Genomic DNA, 12,644 nt, shown 5'->3' with positions numbered 1-12,644 from the left:
AGTAGAGAGCATTTCCTCTCATGTTTCTAAGATCTATATAAGAACTGAGGGATAACACTGAACAAAAATAGTTGTGTGTGTTGGTCTCAAATTATTTCAAACTAGCATATCTTAAGGTCTAATGGAAGAAAATGACACTCTAACCCAAAATGTGCTATGGACAATTTTCTCCTGATCTGCCAGACTTTAAATAATTGTTTTTTATTCATTTCTGTATACGATAACAATTTTAAGAAGTTATTCACTTTGTGATTCAAAATTATTAGCCCAATTTAATAGAGAATCAGAATAAGTTTGTGAGACTCAAAAGTACTTTCACAGAACAGTAGAGGTCAAAGAACAAATGACTCAGCCTTTGAACTCATGCTTAAATGATAATTGCATAGTTAGATGGAATTGTCAGGGAGTATAGACTCATGAATCTTTATACCTTCATCAATTTCCCCCTACTGGTTGTAAATACCATAGCTTTCCAGAACATTATTATTTTGCTGTGGTAATAGAGTATCATCTCTTCTCAACTTGGCTATAAATTCCTTGATAGATGGGAGATAAATTCAGAAATAAAACTGTGTTTAAATAAGGTTCAACATAATGTTTGGCAAAGAGAATTTACCCCTACTAATCCTATGTTCATTATTATGGTTTATTTAAAGGAATTCACTTACAGTTAAGTATTGTGACTAGATGTCCATCTCTGCTCCATTTTTCAACCTTACCTAATGACAGAGAAAGGTTTTGCAAAGAAAATAAATTTACATACATAAATATATATATATGTACGTATTTTCTATGTTACATTATATATGTATATATACGGATGAGAGCCAGGCACTGGTGGCTCATGCCTATGATCCTAGCCACTCAGGAAGCTGAGATCTGAAAATCCCAGTCTGAAGCCAGTCCGTGCAGGAAAGTCCATGAGAGTCTTATCTCCAATTAATCACCCAAAAGCTGAACATAGAGCTGTGGCTCAAGTGGTAGAGTGCTAGCTTTGAGCAGATAAGTCTAGAGGACCGTTCTCAGCCCCTGAGTTCAAGACCCAGGACTGGCATTTAAAAAAAAGATAGGACAAGAGATCCAGTGATCATCATATCTCATCAATCAAATATAAAAAGAATTTAGAGAGCAGGAGGATAGACAGGTAAATGTCAGGCCAGTGAAAGCTATATCCAATACCTATGAGGTGAAAAACCAACAACAAACAAATGAATTCCATGTTACAGAACTCTAAAAGGATTTGAGATTTTAAGACACCAGGTGTCTCTTGGGCCTAGAATATGGATGGGACTGAAACAGGTGGATTAATTAGTTAGAACTGTGTGGAAGCCCACATCACCTCTCTATATAAATAGCTGTTAACTGTAAACCAAATACAGCATTTGATGATGTTGAACCAGGACACTGGACTCAGAGACCTCAGGCATACTTCGAGATATTTTTTTTTTTGGGGGGGGGTCCGGTCATGGGCTTAAACTCTGGGCCTGGGCGCTGTCCCTCAGCTCTTCAGCTCAAGGCAAGCATGCCCCCACTTGAGCCATAGCGCCACTTCCGGCTTTTTTTTTCTGGTTATGTGGTGCTAAAGAATCGAACCCAGGGCCTCATGCATGCAAGGCAACCACTGAGCCAACTTCCCAGCCCCATACTTCGAGATTTTGTGCAGTATAAAACTGAAGACAGGATCCAGTGGCTCATGCCTATAATCCTAACTATTCAGGAGGCGGAGACACAGAGAATCAAGCAGTAAATCAAGCCCCAACAGAAAAGTCTATCAGATAGATAGGTAATTAGCAAAAGCAATTTGCTAGTAGCTTATATCTGTAACCCTAGCTACTCTAGAAGCCGAGATCTGATTATTTTAAACCAGCCCAAGGAGAAAAGACTCTTATTTCCAATTAACCAGAAAAAGAAAAAGTGAACAGTAAAGATATGGCTCAAGTGGTAGAGCACCATCCTTGATTAGAAAAGCTAAGGGAGAATTTGAGGTCTTGAATTCAAGACTGACCTGATGTATTTTCTTTCTGAAGCTAAGAAGGAATATTTTATCGTATCATACTAAAGCACTGTTGTTGCTAATAGTCAAAAAAAAGTTCCCTTTTCAAAGCGCAGTACATTAATTATATTAATTAATGCTGAAGTAGCAGGGGAAGCAAAATTGAAACATCCAATACTTCTATTAAAAAAAGGGGGGGAATGTGTATCTAGTTTCCTGGAACTGACATAACAAAGTGCCACAAACTTAAAACAAATGTACTCTATCACAGATGTGTTGCCCACAAGTACAAGCTCAATTTCTTGTCAGGGCCGGGCTCCATCTGTAGCCTCTTGGGGAAGATTCTTCTTAGCTACCATAGCTTCAAGTATCCCTTAGTTTGGGTCAGTATAATTCCCTGGCATTCTTCTTTCTGTCTCTGTATCTCTTCTCTTCTTTTTTTTGTGTGTTTTTTGTTTTGTTTTATTTTGTTTCTGTCAGTTGTGGGGCTTGAACTCTGGGCCTGGGTGCTGTCCCTGAGCTCTTTAGCTCAAGGCTAGTGCTCTACCATTTTGAGTCACAGCTCTACTTCTGGTTTTCTGGTGGTTAATTGGATATTAGAGTCATAGATTTTGCTGCCTGAGCTGGCTTTGAAACATGATCCTCAGACCTCAGCCCCCTGTGTAGCTGATTACAAGCGTGAGCCACTAGAGCCCAACTCTCTTCTCTTCTTGTAAGGATATCAGTCATATTCTATTAAGGATTCACTCTACTGCATCATGACATAAACAGATACATCTTCAATGAGCCTATTCAAATAGAATCACATTCATAGCTACTGAGAGACAGGGCCTCTATCTTTTCAGATGCAACCCATAAATGGTTAGAAAATTCTGTAGCAAATGGTAGGGGGTGTGCTGGTCAGCTTACCATCACTGTAACAAAACACCTGAGATAAACCACTTAAAAGGAGGAAAAACCAGGTGTGGTGGTACATACTTATCATCCTAGCTCTCAGGGGCTGAGATAGGAGAATGAAGAGTTTGAGGCCAGGCTGAACTACATAGCAAGTTTCATATTACTCTGTTACTACATAGAAAATTCCTCCTTCTACCTCACTTTCCAATAAAAATGTTTATTTTAGCTTATGGTTTCAGTCCATGGTTACTTGGTACTGTTGCTTTAGGCCTGTGCAAGGCCCATGCTTCCCAAGAGGAAGCATGTAGTAATGGTGGCTGCTTATCACGTGGCAGCCCTGAAGCAGAGAGAAAGAAAAGAGGCCAGAGTTCTACTATCACTTTTAAGAGATTCCTTTCCTTCCAATAAGGTCTACCTCCTAAAGGACGCATCACCTTGATAAAGCCATAGGCTAGTGACCAAGCATTTAGCATGCAGCCTTTGGGCTACATTTTAGATCTAAATCATAATAGAGGGGATGGATAGGTTATTTTGCATCTACATAGCATCCACTTACATACTTTTCTCCAACACACATTTGCTGCTATTCTGCTAAATTTGGGGATGCAGGGGGAGGTAGCTCTGCAACTACTTCTCTGAAATGTAAATAAAATGTACTTATTTGTATTTCCCAACTTTGATGGCCTATCTTATCCCTGGACCTTATGAACATACATGGAGCCAATATATAGTTTGCCTTTGCCCAGGTATACATAAAAACTTAAATCCATTCAATATAACCTGATTCTGATTCTTATATACCAGGAGTCATTTGGTGTCATTTCCAGCCAAACACCATTTGTGAGTATTTTATTCTACCATCTGCATGTCAGCAAAAAATGGCTCAAGATTGGGAAGGGGAGTTTTTTGCCATCAGTTCCATCCATTTTTAGTTCTGGAATTTCAGCTTCTTGATTTTTTTTTCCCATGCACTTTCAACCCATTTATCCCCACATGTCCTCCTAATTGTTTGTGGCTAAAATTTGCTGGGGTCCCTCAATGTCTAAAAACAATGGGGAAAGTTTAGGACTACATCTGATCTTATTTCTCTGTAGCTTTCAGAACTTACAACCATTCCAGAAAGAATGTGATTGGCTATTCCTTCCTTGTTTGTATGTTAAATTTTAATCTCCCTCCTAATTGTAAATGTTAAGATATATCAGAATGTTCTGATTTGCACTATTTTCTTTTGTCATGCTAAAAACCAAAAAAAGGCTAAAATATGTTTTATAACTTTGAAATATATACAAAAGTAGAATGAACATCAACCAAGTGATCCTAAAACTCTTACGGAAATTCATAAGACCCAGAAGAGCCAAAACAATCTTGAAAAAGAAGACCAAACTTGGGGAAATCAGACTTCTTGATTTTGACTTCATACAGAGCTACAATAATCACACCATATTTCCTAACAGAAAGAGAAACACAGATAAGTGGAATGGAAAGTCTAGATATGAATTCTCACATCTACAGTAAATTGATTTCTGGCATGGATGCCAAAATAATTAGATGAGTCAGGAGCAAATGACTCATGCTTGTAATCCTAGCTACTCAAGAAGGGAGGCTGAGATCCAAGGATCAATCCCCATTGGAAGCCAGCCCAACGGAAAAGTTTGTGAAACACAAACACTTATCTCCAATTAACCACTCAAAAGCTGGAAGTGGAGGTATGGTTCAAGTTAGAAGGCACCAGCCTTGAGCAAAAATTCTAAGGGATAGTGCTCAGATCCTGAGTTTAAGCCCCAATACTGGAGAGAGAGAAAGAGAGAGAGAGAGAGAATAAAGAAACATTTTAAGGCTAAACCTTAGACATTTTGAAAATGTCTAATTAAAGTTTTACTATTTTAAACGTTCAACATTTAGATCAGAAAGATGTGACATATATATTTTCTCCCAATCAGCAACATTCTCTCCGATTTGAACACCATGGCACAGCTGAGTCCCTGAGAAGTTTTCACCCACAGCTCACTTTGGCTTCGGGAGATAGAAAGTTCAAGTTCTGGATACTCATTTCTTTCACCAATGGCCTGGAAAGGGCTCTCGCTCTCCAGGAAGTTTTATCTGACATCCCTGGAGCTCTGTCCCTGCTCCAGGATGACTTCTTGAGCCATCCGGGTTGCCCTACCCCGCGCTGGGGGCGCGGTCAGAGCTGGGGATGTGACACCCGCATGCTCTCCTGCTGGTGCTGATGAGAGGAAAGGGGGTCCCTAGCCCCGAGCCTCTCCCAGTCCTCCAGCCTGAGCCAGGTGCCTCTGCCCTTCTCTGTTTCCGACTGTGACTCTAAGTAAATCTCTGTGGCTCAGTTCAGGCTAGGGCTAGGAGGGGAGGAGATCCTAGGACTGGGATCTCAAGTTTATGGGTCCTGGGGTTAGCTGTGACTTTTTTTTTTTTTGTCATCCTGGAATTTCTCCTCAAAGGCGACCTTGGCCAGGTGCCCCTGAGTATTTCCACACCTGAGTGCCGAGAAAGAAAGAGTGGATGTTTGACAGAGTGAACCCACGTGGGGAATTGGCTCATTAGCAGTGGGGTTGGGTCTCTGGATCCTATTCGAATACCCATAGTTATCTTTTCGAGGATAACAAGGGTTTTTGGCTTGCTTGAACTCTTAGCAATCGTTTGTTTACCTGGAAAGACCAGTGTGTGTTATTTTTGAGTGTTGATTTCAAATGAATATGAAGGTCTGTCTTTTTGTTTTAAGCTAGGCTTTGATTTGCAATGTGCTGCCTAATTGCTCCATTTGTAAAAGATGCCCATAATGATTGATATTTAAGTGATGAACTCAATTTTAAATCACTTTCAGCTCTGTGATCTAAATTGACTTTCATTATGCATTGGAAAGTGGGAGCAATTAACAGGTTTCTTGGTTATGTGGCTCTCCGGTTAAATAACTTCCCTCAGATTATAAAAATGTAAGCAATTTGGAACTTTGGTGTTAAGTACTACCACTGTTGCTACACTTAGCTCATAGTAATCTTTACCTTGTTTTCTAGCTATGTGCTCAGACTGAGGATATGTACTGTGTCCATGTTTTACAAAATAAGGCACCAATTGCTTACAGGTAGCACTGTTCAATGATACCCCAGGCTTTGTTGGCAGAGACCATTTCTGCACTTCATAGCTATGATTTTTTTCCCCCAGCACTGGGTCTTGAACTCAAGGCCTTGTACTTTTTCCAGTCAAAGTTGGTGCTCTTCCACTTGAGCCACACCTCCACATCCAGCTTTTTGCTAGTTAATTGGAGAAAAGAGTGTCTTAGTTATATCTTCTAGAGCTGGTTTCAAGCTCCTGAATAGCTAGTATGATGGGCATGAGCCACCGGTGCCTGGCCACAAATGATTCTTAAACATCACACCAAATTACAGGTGGAACCATAGACTTTGATGTTGAATAGAAATATTCATTGTTCAGATATACAGAGTGACTACAACTAGTTTGTACTGTTCTATCACAGGGGAGAGAATAGGAAGCAACTTTCTGCCTCTGATATTTTGTATATTAATTGGAGACATGTCAATAAACAAATGAACAGAAAGGTACAAATCATCAATGGTAGCTGATAAATGCTGGGAAGACTTTTGAAGTGGGGATTTCAGGACAAGCCATGCTGTCATCTGTAACCTTTGAACTGAGACCTTGAAAGAAGCAAGGATGACACTGGAACAGAGCTTTCCAGGCAAACTGGGTAGGCCTAGCTAATTGGGCTGAAACAGGTTTCTTAAATGCTACTGTCATTATCTTTTTGCAGGGGACAGGAACTGTCATTGTACGATGTCTGCCTAGCAGCATCCCATTCTATTTTCTGTACTCTAGATTCTAGCTCCTAGCACTCCCACAGTTGGGTGTGACAAACAGAAATGTCTCTAGATATTGTTAAGTGTCCTTGGATGATAAAATACTGGCTCTTGACAACTGTTCTTTTTTTCCAAGAAATAGGTCTATGTTGCTTATATGCCTATATTACAGGCAGGCATATTCATGTGTATATTTGTAAGGAAAAGTGTATATGTAATTTACCTAAAGAAAGAACAAGGAGGACAGGCAGTGACTAGAGGAAGAGAAATGGGAAGAGGTCCACAGACAAGGTCACAAAGGACCACATAGTGTAGTGTACATTTTAGCTGAGGAGTGACATGATCTGTCATAGGTCTAGAAAGATTGCTGTGTGTGAAAATCAAAAGGATGGGAACCACAGTAAGCTGCTACACTACTTCAGAGAAGAAATGATGCAGTAGGCTGAGTGGGAGCAGAAGAGGGCTAAGAAACATGTATTTGAAAGAGTTACTAATGGATCTACATGTTGCAAGAAAGAAAAAATTCAAATATAATTGTTATAAATTATGTATTTTATGTTATATATTTTATTATGCATTTTATTATTTTATGTTATATGTATTTTGTTATGTATTTTATTAGCATTCTTATTTATTTATTTAGTGCTGATACTTGGGCTTGAACTCAGGGCTCCACAGTTACTTGGCTTTTTGCTCAGGCTGGTATTCTACCACTTGAGCCACACCTCCACTTTAGGCTTTGACTGGCTAATTGGAGATAAGAGTCTCAAAGACATTTCTTCCCAGGCTGACTTCAAACCACAAACTTCAGATCTCATCCTTCTAAGTAGCTATGATTACAGATGTGAGCCACCAGTGCCAGGCTTTTTATTTTTATTTTATTGAATAATGCAATGTCCACATATGTGAAGACCAAGGAAGCCATCAAAAATCAAGAGCCTGGATTGGGGCATGTTAGTTAGCCTAGAGTCTGGAACCAGAGATGAAATTTAAAAGCCATGATTTATTTATCCAACAAGAATTTGTGGGACATCTGCCAAAGGCCAGGTGCCCTTCTAGGCAGTAGAGCCCTATCACTAAACTCCCTTGTTCTGATATTGCCTGGAGATCTCATCCTTCCAGCTTCTTGGAGCTCCTTTTTGTGTTTGCAAAGAATTTTCCCCTAGTTATCAGCAGATCTTCTAGCATCTCATTGCCAGCATTTGCACCTCAATTGCTGGGTCCCAGGGTTTAATCCCTCTTATCCTTGCTCCTAAGAAGCTAAAATATGAGGATCACAGTTCAACGCCAGCCCAAGCACTCAAATCTGAGACTCTTATCTCCAATTAACCAGTAAAAAGCTGGAAGTAGAGCTGTGGCTAGAGACTTCAGTGAAAAAGCCAAGCGAGAGCTTGAGACCCTAAAATCAAGCCTTAGTCCCGGCACATGCAGATAAAAAACAGTGTTCAAATAAAAAAAATCACTACAGCAAATTTCTCAAATATTGGACCTAATTAGTTCCAAGCACCCACTCTTGAATTCAACTATCATAACTGGAGACACGGGATTTTCTAGAATCTGTGATGTTGGCCCCAACATAACCTGACATCCTGAGTGCAGAGTACAGCAAGAGAGTGGCAAAGACAAGTGCATAGTGAGAAAGAATCTAGGACTGTGATGTATAGAGGGAATGCAGCACTGCAACTCTCACCAGACAGAACTGGCAGTATAACATGTTTCACATATGTGCCCCTTGGTCAGTCCTGCTTCCCAGGCTAAAGGTCTGCTGCTCTCTTTCCAGGGTCCCACTCACTACAGTTCCTCAGGTCTCGACCTTGGACTGCCCTTGTTTGGGGCTTTGGGCTGTGTGGATGACCAGCTGTTTGTGTCCTATAATCATGAGAGTTGCTGTGCTGAACCCTGGGCCTCATGGGTCTTGGGTAGAGCATCCAGCCAGTTGTGGCTAGAGCTGAGTCAGTCTGAAAGGGTGGGATCCTATGTTCACTGTTGACTTCTGGACCATAATGAACAACCAAAACCACAGTAAGGGTATGTGGACAGGGGCCTAGCTTTCCTGAGATGGTCAAAGCATTTCCCTTTCTTGGGGATGTACCTTAGAGAACTATGTGGGGGAAGTGGGAAAGAAGGGGGATTATTTTGGTCTATAGTATCTATGCTGGGAATAGAGCCCTTACGCCTTTGGTTTTAGTAATAAGATGGTAGAGATGGGGATGTTTCCAGAGTCCCACACCCTACAGGTGATCCTGGGCTGTGAGGTGCATGAAGACAATAGCACCAGTGGGTTCTGGAAATATGGGTATGATGGGAAAGACTACCTGGAATTCTGCCCTGAGACTCTGGATTGGAAAGCAGCAGAGCCCAGGGCCTGGGCCACCAAGACAGAGTGGGAAACACACACAATTCAGACCAAGCAGAACAAAACCTGGAAAGGGACTGCCCAATGCAACTGCAGCAGCTCCTAGAGCTGGAGAGAAGGGCTCTGGACCAGAAAGGTATGGGGGAATGTATCCTCTTGACTTATATTGTAGTGATGAAGTAGAGAGAGGTACAAAGTCCAGGGGCTCAGAGATGGTAGTTTCAGGGGGAAGTTATGTAATTCTCCCAAGTTCTTCAATCTTATATATTGGTAACTATGACCTAGCCATAACTCATGTGTATGTATGTGTGTGTATGTGTGTGTGTATGTATTTAATTGGAAATATGAATCTCATGGACTTTCCTGCCTAGGATGATTTTAAACCAGATCTCAGCCTTCCAGCTAGCTAAGATTGCATGAGCCACTGGCACACAGCAGCTTTACTTATTTTCTTCTAATGTATAACCAAAAAAGGAAATACCAGCAGCCCTCTTTTGATTTAACCAAGATTCCCATGAAAAGGTATAAATATACCTTTCAGAAGGACTACAGAGATGTCAATTGTCACATGAATACCAAGACAAGAAAATTCCAAGTGAGGCAACCCTACCAGCTTAACAAGACCTTATCATACAAAATTATGTTCTCGGTTGAACCAAATGAAATTGATTGTTCCTATCAGTTTTGATTCACAGGAAGGGAACTTTTATGTGTCAGACTAGAGGACATGATAAACAGGTGTACATATTCACACAAAAGACAGGAGAACAGGCTGATAGGACTGTGACTGTTTCCATGTGACACTGAATTAGAGCCAAATCTTGGAAACATTTTTAAAACACAACATGGAGTCTCTCCTGCATTTTGTTATATCTGAAAAGGGTCTACTCTTCCTCCATCCCACGGAGGCAAGTGAGTGAAAGCTCCTGTTTTCTGGGAAGGGTAAAAGATCCTCTCTCTGCACCCTACCTCTTTCTTGTCAAATGCCTCCTTTGGTGAAGGTGACTCATCATGTGTCCTCAGCAGTGACCACTCTACAATGTCAAGCTTTGAACTTCCACCCACAGAACATTACCATAAGATGGTTGAAGGACAGACAGCCATTGGATGCCAAAGAAGTCAAGCCTCAGGATATATTACCAAATGGAAATGGGACCTACCAGAGCTGGGTGATTGTGGCTGTGGCCCCTGGGGAAGAGCAGCGATACACCTGCCAGGTGGAACACCCAGGCCTGGATCAGCCCTTCATTGCCACTTGGGAAAAGGATCAAGCCAAGGGCTGAGAAAATCCATAGTGGGGAAAACAGGAGTGGTCTCTATGGCCCTGAAGGAAGGATATACTCTAGGTTGGGAGTGACAATCACGGGCTTGAACTGGGCTTTAAAAAAAAAATTTAGAGCCTTCACCATCTAGCAGCCTGGTCATGGGAGTTATCAGTGGTATCTCTGCTTGTGTCATCATCTTCATTATTGGAATTTTGTTCTGAACCTTAAGGAAAAGGCAAGTTTCAAGTAAGTAGGAACAAGGAGGAAGTATCTTTGTGTCTCTATCCCAGGGGAAAAGATAGTTTTCCTGCAGAAAATTGAGCTGAGCGGAAGTCCCAGCATGAGAAGACTTTTCTGCTCTTATTTTTGGGGGGGGAGAAGGAAAGATTTTTTTTTTTCCTCCTCAAAAATAAATGTTCCTGATTCAACAAACATCTGTTGAGTAGCTACTACTTTAGAAAAAAAAAGATGCTGCTTAGAGTTGAGGCTTGGAGGTTAAGTAAGTTACTGTGCCTATTCTCAGATCTTAAATCTAGTACAGAGTGAAGTGTATGACAAATGCACGCAGTTAATCAAGACCTCTGAGGTCCCAAGAAAGGTATGAATTAAAATGATTTGATGTGTCACAAGAAAGAATGGTTGTGTTAGCTGGAGATCAGAAAGGTTTCTGGACCAAGGCTTCCCATGCCTACAATCCTAGCTACTTACAAGTTGGAGATAGGAAGATTATGGTTTTAGGCCAGCCTGGGTGAAAATACAGGCCCTATCTGAAAAAAGAAATCTAAAAGGCAAAGGGCTTGAGAGCCTGGCACAGGTAAAACCAAAGCTTTGAGTTCAATTCCTGGTGCTTGAACTCAGGGCCTGGGCACTGTCCCTTAGCTTTTTTGAGTAAGGCTGGCATTGTACCACTTGAACCACAGCTCCACTTCCAGATTTTTTTTGGTGATTATTTGGAGATGGGGAAGGGGGAGGCGACTTGAAGGAGAAGTGGGATTTATCTGGATGAGCTTGACAATGAAGATGAGGAAAGGTCTATACAGCAAAGTAGGAGAGTGTGAAGCACACTAAGAGGGAGGGAAGATTGCACTTGTCCCCTGACTTTACCAACCTGTCAGTTAAAAATTCTGCGTTTCTACTCTCTGAATATTTGTTGTGTGGGGACAAGAGAGGAAAACAGAAGCCAGATAGTGCAAAGTCTTGGGCTCTTGGCACCATTATGTCATAATCACATTGATGCAAGGAGTGACAGAATTTCCTTTGTGAGATAAATGAGTTTCGAGGAAGGAAGAGGAGAGACTGAGAGCAGTTAGAAAGCCAGTGACAATTCCAGATAAGAGACAAATGTTACAAGAAATCCAGTACTGCCCCTGGACAAGAGTTGTCAGTGTTGGTTGGGAGGGTGAATGAAGAAGGTGAGATGGTGTCTGTGAAGACTCTCCCTGGGTCTCTTGTCTTTACAAGAGGAGCCATGAGGGACTATGTCTTAGCTGAATGGGAGTGAAATGAAGCTTGCAGACCTGTTGGGGAGAAGAGACACAAGCAGAAATTGAAAGAAGGAGCCCTGCCTTGCTGTTTCACGTTTCAAGATGAAGTTGTAGCAAACACGCAGAAAAGGCAAGAAGGAATAATCTGCTTCTAGCTTTCCCTTTCAGAAGTTTTCTCATACAGATTTTTGTTTTCTGTATGACAGGGACCCACACTCTTCATTTCTTTCATCAATATAGACCATATACACCTATGGCATCTCATCTCCCATCTCTCTAAGACAGTTCCCTCAATTTGAGGGAATGTGTAATTTATTTTAACATCTCAAAAAGGTTATGAGCTTTTGCCTTGAGACACTCGCTCCTATATCCTTCACCAGAATTTTGCACACACATCTGGCATCTAGGACCCACTCTGCTTTTCTCTCTCTCTCTCTCTCTCTCTCTCTTTGTGTGTGTGTGTGTGTTAGCTAGTAACTTACCTGTTCCTAGGCCCTGGGTTCTCTTCCTTGAGAGTACAATCTGTTTCGTTGTATAGCTGTGAAGGCTGTATACTGCACAACCCAAGGAGACAACTTTTCTGGAACATTTTGGGTGAATGTTTGTATGCAGTTTTAGCAGGTGGGAAGGAAGTCTCTTCAAGGGGTTTACAGAGAGGAGATTTTTTTCTAACTTGCACAAAGAAGTCTATGGATTTTCAAATATTAATAATGTCTGCATTTCTGATACATTTCAAAAACCCTAGATTTGAAGTTCCTTCTTGATCATGAAAATCATGAAAAGGATATTCATAATACTGATAATGTAGCTTTTACTTAT

At 41.1% G+C, this 12,644-nt stretch overlaps 1 protein-coding gene across 1 annotated transcript; it reads left to right on the top strand.

The window, feature by feature from the left end:
* The first annotated feature begins 7,613 nt into the window (after positions 1–7,613).
* LOC122111269 (hereditary hemochromatosis protein homolog) lies at positions 7,614–10,359 on the top strand. Its single transcript, XM_042683988.1, is given in 6 exon segments — positions 7,614–7,673; positions 8,501–8,676; positions 8,678–8,748; positions 8,941–9,138; positions 9,141–9,214; positions 10,063–10,359. Coding segments are annotated over 6 exon segments (876 nt in total).
* The last annotated feature ends 2,285 nt before the right edge of the window (positions 10,360–12,644 follow it).

This window comes from Dipodomys spectabilis, unplaced genomic scaffold, assembly GCF_019054845.1.
Source record: "Dipodomys spectabilis isolate Male_0828 unplaced genomic scaffold, ASM1905484v1 ptg000085l, whole genome shotgun sequence".
Classification (NCBI taxonomy): Eukaryota; Metazoa; Chordata; class Mammalia; order Rodentia; family Heteromyidae; genus Dipodomys; species Dipodomys spectabilis.
This window is presented reverse-complemented; position numbering and strand designations above follow the sequence as displayed.